The sequence below is a fragment of the Sorex araneus genome, chromosome 4, assembly GCF_027595985.1.
Source record: "Sorex araneus isolate mSorAra2 chromosome 4, mSorAra2.pri, whole genome shotgun sequence".
NCBI classification, from domain to species: domain Eukaryota; kingdom Metazoa; phylum Chordata; class Mammalia; order Eulipotyphla; family Soricidae; genus Sorex; species Sorex araneus.
In genome coordinates, this window is record NC_073305.1 from 72,856,534 (window position 1) to 72,878,010 (window position 21,477).

The 21,477-nt window shown below is 56.2% G+C and overlaps 1 protein-coding gene across 2 annotated transcripts; it reads left to right on the forward strand.

Annotated features, from left to right (window-relative positions):
• The first annotated feature begins 828 nt into the window (after window positions 1-828).
• DRG2 (developmentally regulated GTP binding protein 2) lies at window positions 829-20,617 on the forward strand. 2 transcript variants are annotated; one of them, XM_004612829.3, is made up of 13 exons: window positions 829-1,245; window positions 4,850-5,010; window positions 10,502-10,591; window positions 11,315-11,375; window positions 13,027-13,117; window positions 13,639-13,711; window positions 13,827-13,917; window positions 14,852-14,949; window positions 15,380-15,456; window positions 16,601-16,689; window positions 17,279-17,337; window positions 19,384-19,437; window positions 19,835-20,617. In XM_004612829.3, exons 1-13 carry the CDS (start codon window positions 1,182-1,184, stop codon window positions 19,919-19,921), a joined length of 1,095 nt encoding a protein of 364 aa, XP_004612886.1. In that variant the 5' UTR covers window positions 829-1,181; the 3' UTR covers window positions 19,922-20,617. The 2 variants fall into 2 exon arrangements, with proteins under 2 accessions (XP_004612886.1, XP_054992903.1); XM_055136928.1 differs by lacking the exon at window positions 829-1,245 and adding an exon at window positions 1,273-1,755.
• The last annotated feature ends 860 nt before the right edge of the window (window positions 20,618-21,477 follow it).

Here is a 21,477-nt window from a genome sequence, read left to right on the forward strand (position 1 = left end):
AAGAAGAAACACTAGAGGGACACAGCGGGTAGGGCGTTTGCCTTGCACGCAGCCAACCCACCAACCCGGGTTCGATTCCCAGCATCCCTTTATGGTCCTTCGCGCACCAGGAGGAGTAATTCCTGAGTGCAGAGCCAGGAGTAACCCCTAAGCATCACCGGGTGTGACCCAAAAAAAATCCACTAGAGAGTGCTCCTTCTCTCTCCCTGCCCTCCGCGCTCCACACCTATCTCCGATTCCTTCCCCCCTCCCTCCCTCCCAAGGAAAGTCTGTAAGACGCAGGGAGAAGTTGGCTAGAGCAAACCAGCAGCGGGCTCTCACCGGAACCAGCCATACTGCCCTCCTGACCTTAGTCTGCCAGCCCCCATAACTGTGAGGAAGCTAAAATCTGCCACTTAGGCCATCCAGCGTGTGGTTATTCTGTCTGACTATGCCGGGCTGCCTGCGCCTAGGAAGACGGCCCGACGACGACCTGCAGAACGCACCTGCGAAAGGCAGGGCACTCTTCTACAGGGCCCCCGCAGCTGTCTGCGCGACTCTGCGACGCCTAACACCCTCTCCAAAGCCAGCGTTCCCAACGGTCTAAGAATGTTCATTTTCTGCCCTCCGCCCCAGCAGGTGCTAAGGGCTTAGTCCCGTCTCCGCGCTGTGCCGGGGATCCGCTGCCCGGCCCCAGCCCGGGTCAGCTGCGAGGATGTCTTTTCTGTCTCTCTGGAATCTTCAGGCCGTGTTCGGGCTGGGTCTACCCATCCAGCTCCCCACCCTCCAGACGAACGGCACGGCGGGGAGGGCGCTCGCCGGGCACGCAACCCGGGCTCCGCCCCGGGCCCCGCGCGCCGCCAGGGCTGAGTCCTGCGCGTGCAGCAGGAGCCAGCCCCGGGCATCGCCGCCCCCAGGCCCCCGGCGCGAGCCCCGAAGCAACTGTCCACAGACACACTCGCGCCTCGCTCGTCCTCGGGAGTCCCGGCTCTTCCGCGGACACCGGAGCCCCCGGGTGCCGAGCCCGGCCGCCCCCCGCCCGCGGGCGCACTGCTTACCTAAGCCCGAGCCGGGCGCGCGCGGGCCGGGGGAACCGAGGACGTGGCCGGGGCCCGGGCGCCGCCGGACCCTGAATCCCGCGCACCGGGACCGGGTTCGCCGGCGGCTTCCGGGAGGGCCGCGCTGTGCCGGCGGCCGCCGCCATGGGGATCCTCGAGAAGATCTCGGAGATCGAGAAGGAGATCGCTCGCACGCAGAAGAACAAGGGTGAGGCGCGGCCCGGCGGGGCGCTCCTTCCCGCCTGCCTCAGTTTTCCTGCCTGTAAAATGGGGGCGCAGCCGGAGCTAGCGCTGGAGAGCCGTGCCCGAGGCGGGCCGGGCGCGCTGCGGCCCTGCAGAGACAGTGTCCCAGGCCAGGCCGGGGCGCAGAGAAACCGCACGGGCTGCGATCCAGCTGGAATTTGGGCCTGGGTGGCCCGCAGGGACCCAGCACTTCCGAGCCCCGTGCTGAGTCCCCGGAGCAGGCGGGCGCCTAGAGCTGGAGTCTGTTGTACCCGGGTTTGAACCCCTGCTCCCTCCCGACGGGGGTGACAGGCGCCCCCGCCCCGGCTGTGTTGTTAGGAGGTGTTGCGAAGCAGGCGACACACGGCACCAAGTAGAATAAAGCTGTGCGCGTAAACACCGAGTGCGGAGTTAGGTAATAAGACTGGACAAGGGGAAATGGAGACTCCCGAGAAGGCTTCCAGGAGGAGGTGGGACTCAGGGGCGGGAACGCCAGGTGAGGAGCACTGCGGAGGCCGAGGCACAAGCGCGAGAGGCATTGTGGGCGGGGTGTTGATGAGAACCGTCCTGGTCGGGAGCCGTCAGTGCCTGCGAGTCCTGTCTGGCTGCCCAAGCAGGACGCACGGAGTGCTGGCGGCTGGCCTCAGTGTCTGCTCCTCCGGGGCTCAGTTTAGTCGTGGAGGGCCAGAGCCATAGGGCCGTAGCACAGCGGGCATGGGCTTGCTTTGCACGTGGCGGGCCTGGGCTCAGTCCCCAGTTTCCCAAACCCTGTCAGAAGGGAGTCCTGAGCACCACTAGGTGTGGCCTAAAATTCATTTGGTTCCGGCTGAGATTCTGTATTTCATTCATTCTGTAAATCTTTTTTTTTTTTCCTTTTTTGGGTCACACCTGGCGATGCACAGGGGTTACTCCTGGCTCTACACTCAGGAATTACTCCTGGCGGTGCTGGGGGGACCATATGGGATGCTGGGAATCAGCCCAGGTCAGCTGCATGCAAGGCAAGTGCCCTCCTCACTGTGCTATGCCCCTGGCTCTTATTCTGTAAGTCTGCGTTGAGGCTGTGATTTGTGTTCGGCTCGCAGGGCAATGTGCTCTGCAGGCACATTCCTGCCGTGGAGAATTCACTTGGGGACAGTCTAAACTAGAAACCAAGTGGGATGGTTTTAGCCAGTGACAAAAGCCATGGAGAAAAACCAGTCTAGCAGAGCGAAGTGGCTGGGTGAGAGCTTGGTCCACTGCGGCAGAAAGGATCACCGGGAGAAAGATACGTTGGAGCTGAGAGCTGCGTCAGAAGGAACAGCCAGGCCACTTCTAGGGAAGACTATTCCTGGCAACAAATAAACAGACCTGTCAGCAGGAACAAACTTGACGTGTTCAAAACCAAAAGAGGTCTGGGCTTGGAGTACAGTGAGGAAAGGCGAGAGCCCATCACACAGCCGACCCTGCAGTTCTGGGAAAGGGTCTTAGTTTTGTTCTCATGGCAGCAGGAGCGAGTGAAGGATAGTAAACAGAAAAAGGACATGGTCTGATTTTTGCTTTATAATAATATGATGGAGGATTGGGCCACACCACACCCAGCGGTGCTCAAGGCTTACTCCTGGCTCTGTGCTCAGGCATCATTCCTGGCAAACTCAGGAGACTGTATGGGCTGCTGGGGATTGAACTCACATCGCTGCATGCAAGGCAAGTGCCCTATTGACTGTACTCTCTCCCCTGCTTTAATATTTTTTGGGATTTTTTTGTTTTTTGCTTTTTGGGTCACGCCCGGCCATGCACAGGGGTTACTCCTGGCTTTACACTCAGGAATTACTCCTGGCGGTGCTCAGGGGACCATATGGGATGCTGGGAATTGAACCCGGGTCGGCTGCATGCCCTACCCGCTGTACTATTGCTCCAGCCCCCAATATCTTTTGTTTAAATGTTTTGCCTTTGGGCCCATACCCAGCTCTGTGCTCAGGGGTTCATGGTGTTTTGGGGACCAGCCATGCATTATAGGGGAAGCCCAACTCCCATATACACTCAGCCCAGTAACCAGTCTTTCCAGCCCTCGATTTCTGTTACAGATGTTCCCTCTGGCTGCCCTGTGGGATATTATCTGTGGGTTCTTTCAGGGAGGCTTAGGAGAGACTGGCAATGAGCACCACCTTGGCAGGGTGGAGACAGGTGTGAGGGTGTTGAAGATTTGGTCCTTTCTTTCAGAGGTGCTTTAAACTGGAGCTGGGATGACAGCCAGACAGTGGGCCTGACTACTGAATTCATATGTCTATGGTTTTGGTTTTGGTTTGGGGACACACCTAGTGGTGCTCAAGGGCTGCTCCCAAGTTGGTCCTGGGGATCACTCCTGGCAATGCTCAGGGGTCCAAGTAGTACCCGGGATCTGGCCTGGACCTCCCACATGCAGAGCATTCACCCCAGCCTTTGTGCTGGCTTTCGAGGCCTTAATTTCCTTCTTGGCCATTTTTCACTGTCTTGAGTTTACTCATTCACTTATCAGATGTTTCTGTAAAATGTGAAATGCACAAGCCCTGTTCTGAAAACAGATTAGGACTGCGATAGCTCCATTTCTTGCCCTGTTTGGGTTAAGGAAGGAAAGAAATGAGCTAACTTCTAGTAACGGTAAGATCTGTGTGCACACTGCATCAGATCAGGGGCCAGGAGTTCGGGGAGAGAAGGGGGCCTATGGGTAGGAAGGTGGAGATGATAACCAGGTTTTACCGTGTGCGCACTAGGTGCAGTCGCTGTTCTGGTGCTCGTTTCCTCCCTCAGTGCTAGGAGTCCAACCCAAACCCACACACATTCTATGCTGCGAGCCCCTCTCGGTCCTCTCAGTCTTTCCCTTAAGCTTCAGTGAAGCCAGTGTAGTCGTTAATGTCTCGGGTTTGCAGGTTAGGAATCAATACACCACATTAACTCTTGCAAAGTGAAATGGACAGTAATGACAATGGGGTTCCCACAGAGGCTCTCCCTCACCCCCTCCAGGGTGGCAGAGGCAGGTTTGGGGCTACACCCAGTGGTGCTCAAGGCTTACTGGTGGCTCTATGCTTAAGGATCATTCCTGGTGGGCATTAGGGACCATATGGGATGTCGGGGATCAATCCCAGATCAGCCATGTACAAAGCAAGTACCCTACCTGCTGTACTGTCTCTCTGTCCCCCACACCCTATATAGGCTTTTAAGCTCTGTAAGGCCTCTGAAAGGCGGCATTTGAGCAACCCTCAAATGTTACAGAGGTACAGCCCTGAGATGATAGCATTGAAATGGAGGAAACAATAAGTGCAAAGGTCCTGAGGCAGGAATGAGGTCAGATATTCTGAGGAAACAAAAAGAAAGCCACTGGGACTGAAAGTAGACAATAAAAGGGAGGGTTGATGGATCAGCCGAAACAATGCCATGGACCTGGTTACCTGGGGCCCTGATTCTCAGCCCTGATTTCTTTCACGGTGAAGATTCTGTAACACCCCTTTTATTTTAGGGGACAGTTGTTGTTGCCATGTTTCTGACTAGCACTGGGTTTTAGGGGAGACCCCGCCTCCATCCCCCAAGCCTGGATATCCCTGTTGCTTACCTACTGCTCTGCTTCTGTCCTTTAGCCACAGAGTATCACCTGGGCCTGCTGAAAGCCAAACTTGCAAAGTACCGAGCCCAGCTCTTGGAGCCGTCCAAATCCGCCTCCTCCAAAGGAGAGGGCTTCGATGTTATGAAGTCGGGGGATGCCCGTGTGGCGCTGATTGGATTCCCCTCTGTGGGTAAGGTCAGTGATGGTCGGTGTGGGTGGGGGAAGGGCAGCACCTCCCCTTACACTCCTGTCCACGCCTCTTCTGGTGGTCGGCTCTCCATCAGCCAGTGCCCGTCCCCCGGGCTCAGGGCTCACCCCTGACCCTAACGTGCAGAGTGGCCTTTCTCTCCCTCAGAGCTCACTCCACTGGCCTCTGCCTCCCGGCGTGCCGGCACTGTGCCACACAGCTCCAGCCCTGCCATAGTCACTGCTGTTGTCTGGGGAGAGGGTACAGTAAGCGACACAGTGCTGTGGGGGGGATGGGGAGCTCAGAGACCGCCCGTGTGCATCAGAAGCCCCAGGAAGGCTGCAGTAGAGAAGGGCTTCTTCACCTTTGTCCACTTGCACCTAGAGAATTTTAGGTTTTGTTTTGGGGCCACCACTGAGAGTGCTCAGGGTTATTCCTGACTCAAGGATCACTCCTGGCGGTGCTCAGGAACCATATGGGGTGCTAGGGATTGAACCTGGGTCAGCTGCATGCAAGACAAACGCCCTGCCTGCTATACTATCACTCCTGCCTCATGCCCAAGGAATTTTTATGTGTCCCAGGTATATAAAAAGGTATACAAATAATTTACAATAATTAGCCATGGGCTGGAGCAGTAGCACAGCGAGTAGGGTGTTTGCCTTGCATGTGGCCTACGTGGGTTCAAACTGCCACAATCCCATATGTTCCTGAGCTCCACCAGGAGTAATTCCTGAGTGCAGAGCCAGGAGCAATCCCGGGGCATCAGCAGGTGTGACCCAAAAAGCCAAAACAAAACAAAATGAAACGAACCTCAATCGTAAAGACATTTATTTTCAAACAGCCCATGTTTATTTATGTCGCCCTCAGTTGGATAAACGGGACTTGAGTGAGCAGATGCTTTAGCAAACTTTAGCAGGTTGGGGGCTTGGTGAGCCCTTTAGAAAGAATATCCAGAAAGGGGGAGTGGGAGCGCGAGACCTAGGAATGGTCGTTCACTGCTGTGTTCAGGGGAAAGGATGACTGAGATGTGGTTCAATCCCCGGCACCACAAATGTTCCCCCAAGGACCACTCGGAGGAATCCCTGAGCACAGAGCCAAGGTTAGCCCCGAGCAGGCTGGGGTGGCCCATAATAAACAACTATGCTCAGGGCTTGCTTCTAGCTCTGTGCTCAGGGTTCCTGGTGGGGTCAGGGACCATATATAGTGTTGGGCACCTAGCTCCGTTAGGCCACGTGCTAGGCACGTACTACCTTATTGACTAAGAGGAATATTTTTTTTTTAATGTGTTATTTATTTTGGCTTTGGAATCACGCTCAGTAGTCCTCGGGGCATACTCTGCACTCAGGGATCACTCCTGGCAATGCTGAGGGGAACATATGTGGTGCTGGGAATCAAACCTGGGATGGCCACATGCAAGACTCTTTTATGCTGTACTGTCACTCAGCCCCTGACATCCCTTTTGATGCTGACTTTGGTCGCCTGGCCACAGTCTGCTGGTTCCTCCCCTCCACGCTGTCCTTCAAGCTTCTGTCACTGTGTACAGCCCTCAGAGGGCGGGTGGGGATTTGGTGCTGCCACCTTGCAGGGCAAGGCAGAGTAAGCACATGAATTCTCTACATAAGAGCTTTGTCTCTTCTCTTGCATTTATTTTAGTTATTTATAGCAGCATGGTCTCCTGGGCAGTTTTGTTTGCTCTTTGAGTATTATCGCAGCCTGTTATTTGTTGCTCAGCTCACTCTAGGTTGGCACGCTTTCCAGATTCTTTGGCACGTGTTGTTCCCATTGGGCATTTGCAGCTTCCTCATTTTCTGCCCCGCCCCGCAGGGTGCTACAGCCCCTCTAGTGCGGTCCTCTCCTGGGTCTCGAATTGGCCATCTGTCCAGGGAGCCACGCTTCCTTTTGTCAGAGAGTGCCGGTCCTGAGGACCAAGATCTGGGCACTGGCTGATGTTGGTCGCTGGAGCTGCCATGTGGATTTGGGGGCACTGTGTGGGAGTTGGGGGCCCAGAGAAGCTGCGCAGACAGTGGCAGGCAGCCGAGACTGGGTGCTTGCAGAGTAGCTGTTACTTTAGGATTTGGGGGGAGGGGCTGAAGGTTGGATTGGGCTGTCTGTACCCAGTAGTGCTCAGGAACTGTTCCTGGCTCTGTGCTTAGCAGTGACCCCTGGGTGGTGCTTAGGGGACCAGTTGTAACCAGGTTAAGTGCCTACTTTCTGCACTATCTGGCCCAATGTGGATCAGTTTGTTTTGGTTTGGGGGTCACACCCGCTGGTGCTCAGGGCATACTCTTTGCTCTGCATTCAGGGATCACTCCTAGTCGAGCTTGGGAACCATAGAGGTTGCAGGGGATCAAACCTGGGTTGATCTGGTTCAGGGCAGGTGCCTTACATGCTCTGGCCTGACCTGGTTCAGGGCAGGTGCCTTACATGATGTGGCCTACTATCCATCTGGGCCTTTCCTAGGCAAGCAGATTCTAAATCAGTTCTGCCAGAGAAATCTATAGTCAACGCGTTCTTCTAGCCAACTCAGGAGTAGATGATTACAGCTACCAGTTCCTAAGTGTTTGCTGCAGACTGCAGAGTATATTCTACTTTGTTTCTCCCTCTGTCGTACCATATCACAGGTATGACACGGGTGGGTGGAGAGTGCTTTGCTCTCTTACCCCCACCCCATGGATGTGGACATAACAATGAAATGGAATGTCACCTGCATTGTCCATGGGCCTCTGCTACGCTCAGAGAAGAGTTACCTCATCTCTGTTTCCTGTTTGTTTTCAAGCTGTTCCATCCCTGCATGGGGGTCACCCTGCTGTCCTGAGGGTGATCCATAGCCCCTTCATGAAAGACGTGCACTCCTGCCTTTGAGCCAGCTCTCTGGCCTAGCCACCATACCTCTCATTTCAGCCTTCTAGAACCCATGTCAGCAGCCCCACTTGAGTCCTTCCCTGTCTTCCAGGGTTAGTGCCGGGCCACTACGAGCCCCAGTGCTGTCGTGGACACAGCGCTGCACAGAAGAGCTACTGTCGTGGAGAAAGCGACCCTGAAAGGGGACATGGCGCCTGTGGTCTCAAATCCCACCTGTCAGCCTCCAGAAAAGTACAAGCTGACTCCACCAGGAGGCAGCTAAAAACATTTTGGGCTCCTGGCCCCGCATGGGCCGTGCTGCTGTCTGGGACAAGGTTTCGCTTCAGAATCAGCAGCATCCCTTCCTCAGGGCAAGCAAGTGCTTAGTCTCGGAGAACACTCCAAGCCCTGCTGGGTTTTTAGGGTTCAGAGCCAGCTGAGTGCATCGTCTTTATTGGTGTGGGTGTGGGGACTCCAGTATCAGCTTAGTAATTGTCGGAGTAATAATTGAACCAAGATGAGAAAATTGAAGTAAATGCAAGTTACAAAAGATACTGGAAACTGCAACTGGGCCCTCTGCAGCTTCTAGTACTTCATTTGCAGTTTATCAGGTCAACCCCTCTCAGTGCTTCTCTGAAATGGGAGCATAATGACATGACACTAAGGGAATTTAGCTTCAGCCTCTTAGAAGATCCCAGGCCCTGTCAGTGCACTTGTAGAGATTTTGGCTGAACTGCCAAGTGTGGGGGCTGATGAGTGGTATGAAACAGATTGGGTTTTTTGGGGGGGTTATTTGTTTTTGGTTTGTGTTTTGCTTTTTGGGACATACCCAGCTGTGCTAAAGGCTTGATCCTGTAATCCTAACTCCGCACTCAGAAATTACTCCTGGAGGTGCACAGGAGACCATATGGTTTGCTGGGGGCCAAACCTGGGTTGGCTGCATGCAAGGCAAGCACCTGCCCGCTATACTATCACTCAGCCCAAGATAGGTTTCTAGTTCCATTCTTCCTCCCTTATTAGCTGGTGTTCCCCCAAAAGAGCTATTGACCCCAAGAAAGTTCCTCCAGAAAGGCACGACACGTGGTCGCAGTGGTTGCATGTGGCCTGAGGGATAGCAGGATTGTGGGTTCACAGCTGTTCCCTGGGGGGTAAGAGAGTTTTCATGTTACGATGGATTCATCATAAGAAAGAAAAGGATTCAGCTTTGCTTTCACCCTGACTTTGCAGCCTGCCAAGTGCTTTCATCCCAGGGAGAAGCCCAAATGGCAGAGGCCGTGCCCTGGGTGTCGGAGCCCCGCTGGGAAGCCAGGTTCTCAGGCCAGTGGGACGGAGCTGCCTCTGGGCTTCTGAGGAGCTATGCTCGGTGTCTCCACAGACATGGCCCTCCAGGCCACCAGGCCCTGTCGGTGCGGGCCTGAGGACCCCACTCGTGCCTTCTGTCCCCGTGCTTCCAGGTGGTCCCCAGGAGGGGAGTTTGGGGATTGGAGGCTGGCTCTCCCCGTTCTGGAATGCTGAGATCTGAGGGTGCAGGGTGGGGGAGGTATAGCCCTAGCTGTCCTGCCTTACCAGTGAGGGGCTAAGGAATAGGCCCTATTGCAAGCTGGGATCAGGTACGGGAGTCTCCTGCCAGTGCTGTCTCTGCTTAATTGGCCCCTTGGGTTCCACTTTGGGCTCAGTATTCCAAGTGCCTGACTTTAACCCCCTTGCAGCCTTGAAGGGGGCCGGTGTCAGCTGGCCAATGACTGTATCCCTGTCAACCCCACCCATTCCGTGTGGCATTTGACAAATTGTGCATTCATTGAAATAATTTGTGTGAGTGTAAATTCCAGCAGCTCAGTAAGAATGGTTTTTGAACAACCATTACTTGTGTGGCTGGTACCAGGGCCGGAGGGCCTGCTTTGCACAGGTGGAGGCCTGCTCCTAGCCCTCGTACCACATGGTCGCCTGAGAGGTGCCTGGAGTCCCTATGTACCAGGTTGGGTGCAGACCCTGAGCATTGCTGGGTATGGCCTGAAACCCCCACAAATAATCATTTCTAGGCCAAGGATGTTCTCAACAGTATTGCATTAGCTTTGCACCAACGTGTGAGGCCCTGGGGTCAACTCTTGGCGCTGCCAAATAAATGCCGCGAAACGTGACGATAGTCAAGCCAAAATCTGCCCTCTGAGGCCATCTGCTGTGAAGCCGTGTGATGTTTGAAAAGGCCTCAGTTTCAGAATTTTAGCACTTTTAGAATTTTAGCATTTTAGAGGATGAAGTTTCATGCCCAGAGCGGTGTACTCCCTGCCGGTCCCATCCCCACAGTGCCCTCCAGATCCTTCCTGCTCCCTCTCCCTCCCTCAAGTGGCTTTTCCGTCTTCACAGCACATTTCCCTTTCTCATGGCTCGGTTTCCCCTCAGCTTGCTCTGTCCAGCAGGAAGGTTGCTTGTTCTCTGATGCCCATGAGGGCTGGAGGGTTTAGCAGACCGAGGGCAGGGCAAGCCACATGGAAACGCTGTCCCTGATATGCCGAGCCAGCCTCGGAGACAGTGGAGCCAGTGCCTGAACTGGGGGCTTTCCCAGCCGTCATCCTGAATCCCCGTGGGAAGGTGAGCAGGTCCCTCCACTGCCCCTAGGAAACAGTCGGGACCCCTTACCATGGTGACCTTTCTCTCTAGTCCACCTTCCTGAGTCTCATGACCTCCACCGCCAGCGAGGCTGCGTCCTACGAGTTCACCACCCTGACGTGCATCCCCGGCGTCATCGAGGTAATGGGTTTGCCAAAGTCTGAGTGGGGAGGGGTCTTGTTGTGAGTGTGTAGTGTGTGTTTGTGAGTGCGTGCACGGTTTGTGTGTGTGTGCGTGCATGTCTCGGGAGTTGGGGCACAGGTTATCCTGGGGGAAGGCTCTGACTGAACTGCTTTGCTGTCAGGCCTGGCGCCTATGGCTGTTTGGGCTGCGGGACTCCTCAGAGAAGCCTGGTGGTTTGGAACCCCCTGAGGGGGCTCCACCGGCCACACCAGCCTGTCACCCGTTGTTGTTCCGCTAGATCCTCCATTCCCTGTGAGGCTCTGGGACTGGGTTCTCAACCCAAGTTCCAGAGTCCTCAGGCTCCCATGGTGAAGGATGCTGTTCCTTTCAACGGGGTGTCTTTTTGTTTGGTTGGCTTGGGGGCCACACCTGGCAGGGCTCGGGGACCAGGTGGGGTGCCAGGGATTGACCTATGGTCTGCTGCATGCAAGGCAAGCGCCTCTCCGCAGTGCTGCCACTTCAACCCCCTCAGCAGTGTGTCTTATGGGCTTGTGAGAATTCAGGAGCCTGTCCCCACCCACCTCTTCTGCTACAGGGAGTGACATGGCTCAGACTCAGCCAGGATGCCACCCCCGGGTGTCCTGCTGCCCTCAGTGCAGGCCATTGTTGATACCTCAAGTCCAGAACCTCTTAGGAGGGGGCACCCCATCTTGCCTAAGCTTTTTCCCTTCTGCATTTCAGTACAAAGGCGCCAACATCCAGCTTCTGGACCTTCCTGGAATCATTGAAGGAGCAGCACAAGGTTGGAAGAGGTGGTGGGGGACACAGTGGAGCTCTGACCTGGGACCCCCATCTCCCTCCCGGGTTCGGCCTCATTGTGGGGACATGGTGGAGCTCTGGCCTGGGACCCCCATCCCCCATGGGGTTCGGCTTCACTGTGGGAACTGGATGTGGCTGTTGGACTTGGAAGGGTCCCTCACAGTCCTCTGACCTCTGGGTCTCTGGCCTTTTAAGGTCCTGGGAGCCTCCTCTCACCTACCCCCTATCCCCCATCAGGACAGGGAAACCAAGTGAGCCAGGGAGCTCATTTGCCCAGGGCCACCGTTACCAACTGAGTTCTTGCTTCGCTTCATTCACGAGCTGTCGGGACACCCACACTCCCAGCAGGGCCCTGCCTTTGCTGTTGTATGTAGTAAAATGCCTGGGATTTTGGGGTACACGTGGCTACATGGTTAGCACTTTCCAAGGTCCAGATTCTGTGCTAACCTGTACCTCAGTTAAACCTCAAAAGGCTTGGCAGGGGGCTACAAAGATCGTACAGAGGATAGGGTGTTTGCCTTGCACTTGGCAACCTGGATTCAATCCCCAGCACCTCAGATGATCCCCCGAGCCCTGCCAGGGGTGGTCCCTGAGCACAGAGCTAGAGTGAGCCCTGAGCACTGCCAGGTGTGGCTCAAAAAACCAAAAAGAAAAAAAAAATCAAAGGACTCAGCAGCTTAGGGGATGCAGTTAGAAAAGCAAAGGGTAGAGGGCATCTGACCCACTCTGTGCCCCCATCCTGCCTCCTCCTTACGGGTTCCCCTGCTTCCCCGTCTCTCCTGTGCCCTGCCCTTCTCGTCCCCCTGAGATCTTGCTGGCTTGAGTTGGGGTGGGGAGTAATGCCGTCCCCGCCAGTGAATGGGGGCCTGGGGATGGGCTTGCCCATGAGGGAATTGCTGGCCAGTGGCCCTGACCAGGTCTGATTAGCAGAAGAGCAAGAACGGACCTAGTTGGCACCTCGCCACCTGGGTTCTGGTTCTGCAGCTTTTCTCCCCGGTTTCCAAGACTATGGCTTCGTGCTCATCTTCTCTGGTCGTCTAACAGCGCCAGGGTCTGGCCATCATGTGGCTATTCCTAAAGTGCTGTCTCTGTTTCTGTTGGGTTCTAGCTGTTTGCGAGAAGGGGTAGGAGTTCAGATCCCGACAGCGCACTGCCGTGGTACTCCTGGGCCAGGGCTGCAGAGGCATCGTGCCCAGCCTCCATGTCCCCCTGTGAGGTGGCGCTGACTCTGAGAGGAGAGAGCAGCTCTTTGTGGTTTGGTTTGGGGCCATACCTAGCGGTGCTCGGGACTTACTCCTGGCTCTGTGCTCAGGAATCACTCCTGGTGGGGTTCAGGGTACCAATTGGGGGACTGGGAATCAAGACCAGGTCAGCTGCATGACAGGCAGTCACCGTGCCTGCTGAATGATGATTCTGTTTCCTAGAGAGCAGTTCTGGGCAGGTGAGGCAGTAGTGGTGATGGGGGCGGCATTCCTTTTCAGACCAGTCTCCTTCAGGAGATTAGCATGCAGTCAGAGAAGAACTCACGCAAGATCCCAGCTCAGGGCAACCCTGCAGAGTCCTCCGTAGGCTGGGGAGGGCAGAAGTCTGGGGTGCTGCCTCATGCACTGTGACTGTTTCTTCCTCCTGCCCAGGGAAAGGCCGTGGCCGGCAGGTGATCGCTGTGGCGCGCACGGCTGACGTGGTCATCATGATGCTGGATGCCACCAAGGGAGAGGTGCAGAGGTTCGCAGTGGTGGGGGCGGCTGCAGTGGGGGGTGGCTCATGTGTTTGGGGAGGCCTCCAGACGTGGCACTAACATACCAAGGCTCCAGCTGCTGTGTCCCTGAGTTCCCCGTAGTGCACTGAGGGATGCTGGTCCCTCTTGAGCATGGGCATGACAGGACTGTCACCGGTTCAACCCAACACAGCTGGCCCAGAGCATCCTTTGCAGGCTCCCGTCCAAATTGGGTGTTTGGGGAAAAGAACCCCCTCAGCAGCTCAAGTCTTCAGGGCCTGATGCATGTGGTCTGGCTCTGGCTGCAGCCCACAGAGGCCTAGGGTCCTCAGGCACCTGCTCCGCCACTGACACAGACCTTTTGCCGGAGAGTTGAGAGGCTCCATCCTGCTACTCTGTGTTGCTGGGAAGGGACATCCTGGGCTTCGGGAGTGGGGGTAGTGTCCTAGAAAGCTGGGTCTTCCCGTGGAACGTGGCAGCGTTGAGACCAGCCTCGGGCACCAGTGAAGGCTTGTGGGAACTCGGCCAGGTCCCTGCTGGAGAAGGAGCTGGAGTCAGTGGGCATCCGCCTTAACAAGCACAAGCCCAACATCTACTTCAAGGTGAGGCCCTCACGCCTGGGGTGGTCGCATGGACAGCCACTGCACCATTGGTTGGTTGGTTGGTTGGTTGGTTGGTTGGTTGTCAGCAGCTATCCTTTCCTCTCTGCTCCTCCAGCCCAAGAAAGGAGGTGGCATCTCCTTCAACTCCACGGTCACGCTGACTCAGTGCTCAGAGAAGCTGGTGCAGCTGATCCTTCATGAGTACAGTATCCTTCCGGAAAGAGCAGGCAGGTCCCTTCAGGGCATGAGGGACTGCAGGCATCCCTGTGCCCCTGTGTTCCTGGCTCCCCACTCCCCGGTCCCAGGCTGTCCTGCGGCCTGGGGTGCTGACAGTACTGTGTTGGTGATTAGTTCCCTCAGGCAGGAAAAGGGGGCAGGAGTGGGGGTGGGGGAAGCATGCCCTGGTGGATTGTGGGTAGGACTCCAGAGAGAGCACCCGGGGGTCTGACGGTGCGTACAGCATCTCTGGAATCCCAAGGCTTTGGCGTTCCGAGTTCTGTCTGAGATGCAGATGGGTGGGTTTGTTGCTACACACACTGTGCCCAGGACTTACTCCTGGCTCTGCTCAGGGATCCCTCCTGGCGGGGCTGTGGATCAAACGCAGTATGGCAAGTGCTTTCCCCACTGCACCCATGAATGGATATTTTCATATGCTATGGAAGTGGCCGCGTGACACATCATCATAGAGGGAAATAAAAATATATGCCTCTTGGAGAGCCCAGCAAGCTGCCGAGAGTATCCCGTCTGTACGAAAGAGCCTGGCAAGCTCTCTGTGGCGTATTCGATATGCCAAAAACAGTAACAATAACAAGTCTCATTCCCCTGACCCTGAAAAGAGCCTCCAATCGTTGGGAAAGACAAGTAAGAAGAGACTGCTAAAATCTCAGGACTGGGACAAATGGAAACATTACTGGTGCCACTCGAGTAAATTGATGAACAATGGGATGACAGTGATACAGTGATACAGTGATGATTCCACTATGGGGAGGGGACAGGGAAGGAGGCGCTCCCAAACTTTAAAATCTTGTTAATAAACCTCACAAACAGATCAGTTCCAATGTCCCTTTTCTGATATTTTGGAGTCTCCGTGAAGGCCGCAGTAACTGCTGGGGCATGGGTTATCCTTAGCACATCCCCCAGAGATCTTCAATGCAGAAGTGCTCTTCCGAGAGGACTGCTCCCCAGATGAGTTCATCGACGTGATCGTGGGCAACCGTGTATACATGCCCTGCTTGTATGTGAGTGGAGCCAGCTCCCCAGCCCCATGCTTGTGTATTTGTGGGAGGTGGGAGAGGCCTTTTCACAGGTAGTTGCTTCTACGAAGAGGGAGAGCCTGAAACCATAGCCCCATCCCCAGCCTTCCCCCCAGCGCCTGCTCAAATCGTGGCAGACATGTCTAGCTTGGTCTGGAGTTTGAGCCCAGCCTCCTGGAGGTGCTGGCAGCTCCAGGCCTCTCAGTCTTTCCCTGGGGACACAGTTGTATCCCCCCCCCACCCCGCCCCGCCACAGACACACACAGACAGACAGACGGACACACACACACACACACATCCCTCAAATTCTTGACTAGGCCATGTCAGAAAAGTTTGGGGGTGGGGAACTGGGGTTTTCCTGTACATCTTTATTCCTGTTCTTCCCCGACACCTACCCTCATGGTTTTAACCCCAGGTTTACAACAAAATTGACCAAATTTCCATGGAAGAAGTGGACCGCTTGGCCCGAAAACCCAACAGCGTTGTCATCAGGTGAGACTCCTCCCCTCCAGCCGCTCTGGCGTCCTTTCTCCTCGTGTCTTGGACCAGGTGTGCCAGCCATAGGGCCAGGCCCAGGCCCCGCAGTGACTCGGGGCCGGAGACATCTCCTGGGCCTTGTCTGCTCTGACTCAGTGTGGCAGGACAGGTAGGGGTGGAGGGCTGGTGAAGGAAACCGGATTTCATTTTTGTAGGAAAATGGTCAGGAATGGTTAAGAGTCCCTGGTTCGTAGGTAATCGTGTGTCCCAGAAGCCCCGAGTGACTGCCAGCGCTCCTGATGCCCTCTGTGGGACAGAGGACAGAGCGCAGGTCTCCTGGGAGCCCGCAGCCCGCTCTGCTTGCCGCTGACTCCTTCACTCCCTGCCCATCTGTGCATCCTGCTTGAGTGCGGACAGATCTGAGTGGCTTTCCAGCTGGAGCCAGATGCTCAGATCCCAGGTTAGGGTGACTGTTCCTGTGACAGGGAGGGGTCCTGGTCTTAAGGACATCTGGGCAGTGCCTGCGGCTGCTGGGAGCAGCAGAGCAGTGTTCGCCAGGGCAGGAGAGTGCTCCCAGCTGTTGCATAGCAGCTCTAGAAATCAGGACACCTCTCGGGTTAGCCCACAGTGCAGTCAGGGCGCCTGAAGGGAGCCCCCTCAGCTCCCTGCACAGTCTGCCCCGCAGTCCTGTATTCTCAGAGCAAGCGGCTGTGTCCCTGGCTGGGATGTGTGCACTCCATGGAGCACAGCTGGGACCTCGGAGAAGGGTTGAGCATTCTGGGGTGTGACACAATCAACAACTAGAGGTGTTAAACTCATCAAAACTGCAGACATGGGGGCTGGAGCGATAGTACAGCTGGTAGGCTGCTTGCCTTGCACATGGCTGACCCAGGTTCGGTTCCCAGAGTCCCATATGGTCCCTTGAGCACCACCAGGAGTGATTCCTGAGTGTAGAGACAGGAGTAACCCCTGAGCATCACCGGATGTGATCCAAAAACTAAAAACAGAACAAAACTGCAGACATGGTTCCCACAGTGTACCAACTGGGCCACACTGGCCTGGGTGCCTTGTCCAGCCGGAGAGAGACACTCCTCTGCCCCAGCAGGGCCCCCAGCCCTGGACCCACGAGCCCTGGACTGACCTTCTTCCCCCTCTGCAGCTGCGGCATGAAGCTGAACCTGGACTACTTACTCGAGATGCTCTGGGAGTATCTGGCTCTGACCTGCATCTATACCAAGAAGAGAGGGCGTGAGTTGGGCCTCCCCCTCTTTGTAGCTGGCACCCAAGGCCCACTGCCTGCCCAGGCCCACCGTTGACCAGCTTGTCTACCCACCTGAGTCTTTCTTCTATCTCAGAACCTGCACTACCCCACTGCCCCAGCCGGGAGGGGTGGGCCTGAGCCCTTAGAGCAAAGAATGCCAAGTTTGGGGGTACTGGTCTAGAGTGACTTTAGTGACCTTGGCAGCTGTGGGGGTGGGTTGGGGCAGTGAGGTAGCCTTTCCTTGAGTTCCCCACTGTCAGAGACACTTGATCTTGGCAGCAGAGGGAGCAGTGTGGTCCCTGACTGGGACCCTACAGCTGTCACAGCTTGCCAGTAAAATCCAAATGTCTTGGCTCATCCCCCTGGGGCTCTCATGGGTGATGCTGGAGTTCCAGGCTCAAGTTTCACTTTGGTTCCTCCTGCATTGAGGTGGAGGTTGTAGAACATAGTGTGCGATGGGTTGCGAGGGTACCCACAGAGCCAGAGGGCCACTGTGCCCTTGTGGAAGGCACACAGAACTGTGGGGCTGTGGATGTGCTTGACCACTCTGCCCCCAACCCCCATCTTTCCCTGTAGAGAGGCCAGACTTCTCGGATGCCATCATCCTCCGGAAGGGGGCCTCTGTGGAGCATGTGGTGAGTGGACGAGACCTGCCTAGGTGGGGTGCAGGGGTGCTGCCTGAAGGTCTCTGGCCCCTGCTGGCTCTTGGGTGATACTCTGTTGCTGGGTCGCCTCTTGAATCCTTTCCTGTCAGAGAGGGAGTCTGCACCCCTGTCGCAGTTGGGGGTGGTCGGGCATGTGAAGTTCTGGGGTGCTGCCTGACCCTGGGTGGGTGTCCAGCAACCTCCTAGAGCTGCAGGGATGTAGTGCTCCAAGCCACAGTTACCCATGCCCGTGGGGGCTCAAAGTTGTCACCCAGTCATTAGTGCCTGCTGCCTGCCCAACCCTCCATTTTGCCTGCAGTGTGGCCTGCCCTTTCCTGCTCCCATATCCTGACACCCCAGCCCAGGCTGCCTTTCAATGCCTCATGCATACTGTGCCTCAGTTCCTTCCCAAAAGAAGTCCCACTCCTGGCAGAAGAGCAGGAGTGAGCGGGAGAAGCTGTTCTGGGAACTATAGGTGCAGATGCCCGGTGGCAGGAGCCAAAGTGAGGGGGTGTTTTCTGTTGTCATCTGGGGCTGGGAGGGTCAGAGGCAGCATGTGCTGGAGCCACAGGAGAGGTCGGCAGGTTGGAAAGGACCCTGGGGTCTTGCTCCTGGGCCTGGACTTCATCTTCAGGGATTCCCTCCCTCCCAGTGGCCGCTCCATAGATGTCTCTCTCCCAGGGCACCTCTGCTTCCAGGTGCCATGAATGCTGGTAGAGAAACCATTGGAATTAGGTAAACTGAGCTCCTCCGTTCTGCTTGTCAGCCAGACCTGTCCTCAGCGTCCTGTGCAGGAGTCACAGACTCCTCCGTGTGCCCAACCCAGGCTCGGCTGTACTCAGAGAGAGCCGACAGGATGTGGGAGGGCCTTTGACAGGCACGTTGACCCCTGAGGAGTGAGCTGCAAGGTAAATGGCTGCTTGATAGGCTTTACTGTCAGAGGTGCAGGGCGCAGAGGGGCCTGTGATAGCAGCGTGAAGATGCTTCATCTGTTCCAAGGCTTGACCCTACCCCAGCCCCGCTGCGTGCCCAGGGTGCTGAGAGGATCCCTGCGGTGTGGATTCTACTCTAGATGTTGCCCCAGGGGTTGAGTTTTGTTACTGTTGGGCAAACTGAATAAGATATAAAGTCCCTGTGCAGACTGGTTCTGACTTTGGGGACATTAGATTGCATTCTGTTTCAGCAGACAGCGAATGTTGGGACAATTGTGTGGGTATCTACACGCTGTCCTTGTGACACGCTTCTGCTTCAAGGCTCCTCGCTCAGCCTGAGATCTGAGGCAGACCAACCTTCTGTTACACTTGGGAAATGTTTGGGGCATGTTTGTTTTTTGGTATTTTGGACCATGTTGTGTTCAGGGACTGCTCCCAGCTCAGTGCTCAGGGATGACTCCCAGCAGTGACCATGTGGGAACCAGGGATCGAATCTGGGCCTCTCGCATGCAAAGTGTGCACCCCAGTCCATAGAGCCCTCTTCTCCAGCCCTCGAGAAAATGCTCCTGCAGGCCCCAACCTGGGCTCCACCCCTCCGCACACCCACCAGGCTGAGGTACGTAGCTTCTGAGCAGCCTGGAAAGGCATTAGGGCAGGAGGCAGGAGGCAGGAGATGTGGCACCTCCTGCTCTCCCCACTGCCTGTACCTCAGCCAGGCAGCACCAAGTAGCCAACGGTTTACACTCTTAGGGAGAGCTGGTCATCCCTCTAGCCTCCTTCCACTGCCTATAAACCCCAGGAATGCCAGGGCATGTGGCTGTCTGCGGGGTAGGGAGGTTCTGAAAGATGTGATGTGCGGAGGGTATTAAGAGACGGTGAGCTGGAGCCTGTGCCAGGACTGTTCAGGCAGATAGGCAGGGGCACGACAGCTGGGTCCAGGAACTGTGGGTCACATCCTGATGCTGGTCACAGCCCCCAGAAGACCTAGAAGTAGAGCAGGAGAACATCGGCAGGGCTGTGTGGCTTGAGCATGGGCCCCGGAGGGTACCTGCCCAAAGCCAGAGTGAAACCTCATTCTGTCATCCCGTCTCTCCCTACCCTGCAGTGCCACCGCATCCACCGTTCGCTCGCCAGCCAGTTCAAGTACGCCTTGGTGTGGGTGAGTCTCTGGGCAGGAGGCGGGCCTGGAGTTGGACCTGGCACAGCCCCTGGGTTCCACGGCAGAGGGGGGCCTTCACCCATCTCTGCAGTGTCCCTCTCCTTCCCTCTGGGGCCGTGTGTGTGTGTGTGTGTGTGTGTGTGTGTGTGTGTGTGTGTGTGTGATTTGGTGGCACGTGCATGCTAAGGAGGGTGGGGGCCCTATTTGTGGTCATGGATGGCCATGCAGCAGGAGAGTCCTGCTCTCTGAGGCCTGTGGGGGTTGCCTGTGCTGGGTCTCCCTTTTAGACTTGCCTTCATACCTCACCATCCCCTCATACACACACCCCTTCCTCTACGTCCTTGGCCTGGTGGGTGTGGTGGCTGATGGGTTTCTTCTGCCTGTGTTTCCCACCCAGGGCACCAGCACCAAGTACAGCCCACAGCGGGTAGGCCTGACCCACACTATGGAGCATGAGGACGTCATCCAGATTGTCAAGAAGTAGGGGCTCCTACTGCCCCCCACACCTCTTCATGAGGAGTTGGACCTGATGGGGGCTGCCCAAGTCCAAACAGGGAAAATACAAACCCACCCCATAAAGGAGCTCTCGAGTATCTCCTGTTGGCAGACGTTTCTTCAGCGGGCCGAGGATGAAGAGTGTTGGGGCAGAGGGATGGAAGGGGGAGATGCACTAGGCAAAGCACTGGGCAACACGTTTGCACTGAGGGCATTAGATGGGGGTTCTAAGGTTGGCGCTCTGGGACTGTGCTCCACTGAGGAAGCCAGCTGTGTTGCCTGCCCCCACGGAGCCTCCTTCAGAGACATGACTGGCCCCGGGCTGGGGTGCAGATTGGCCTGCCTGGTGCCCAGAAGGTGACAGTCATTGCTGTGGGGACACCTTAGCCCCCCAGCCCTGCCAGCTTCTCTGGCAGTTGGGAAAGGGCTTCCCAGGATAAAAGACCACCCCAACACACTCAGGATCTGCCTGGTGGAACCAGACATTAGAGGCTTTAGGTCCAGTGCCCGCCCTCACAGCCTGAACAGTCTAGAAGTGTCCCCAAGGGCCTCCCTGCCCACCTCAGTTCAGACCCCGTGCAGACACTTAAGGCGGGACTGTGGAGCTTAAGTTCTGCATTTGTTTTGTTTTTATCTAAGCCCTTTGATCTCTTAAATTTTTTTCTCAAATAAAAGATAAAAATGATTCTTGGTCAGGCTAAGGGAGAATTTTTATGTATTTGCTGAGCTCGGTTGCCAGATTTGGTTAGGCTAAGCCTGGTGATCAGAGTGAGAGGAATCAGAGCAGGCCCATCCCTGGGGTCCAGGGGAGATTGTGGGATGGGCTCTTCCAGAGCTAAACTTGCAGTGGTGGGCTTGCAGAGGGGAGCGCCAGATATGGCCCCTCCTGAGGCCAGACCTGACTGCCAGAGTGTGTGGGCTGATTCTCAGCAGGGTGGAGGGTAGCTTCACAGGAGGGACAGGCCTCAGATGGTACCGGCTGGCAGCAGGGATTCCTGGGCCCCTCGAAGCAGCCACCCTCCTACAGCCTGTCAGTGCAGGGCTGGGATTTGAACCACAGCCGGAGACTGCCGAGTGGGAAGGTTCCTGGGGGAGCCCTAACGGAAAGAGCGCTTCTGGTTCTGAGTGCTGCTGGCCGCTGGGCTGCAGGACAGTGAAGCACTCCCTGGGGTTCTGAGCCAGCTGGGTGTGGAGCAGGGCCACTGCCCAGCTCTGCAGGCTGCTCCACGCTCCTCTGTCACCTGCTCCGGCTCCTTTCCAGAGACAAAACAGGAATAATAGACATCATCAAATATGCATGGGTCCCAGTCGGCAGGCGTGGGGGGCTGGGCCTCCCTCCTGCAGAGCTGAGCTGAGCTGCTGGGCCAGCCACAGGAACCCCACTAGGCGGGATGCAGACAGGAAACAGGCTGCAGGACCCAGGTAAGGAGACCCTGACCCTGTACCTTTGGGGTGTGCTCCTGCCCAGCCCCCCAGGTTGCAGTGGAGAAGGCAGAGGGCAGCTGGGGTTTTTCCCATAACTTGAGAGCCACCTCCAGGCTCGGT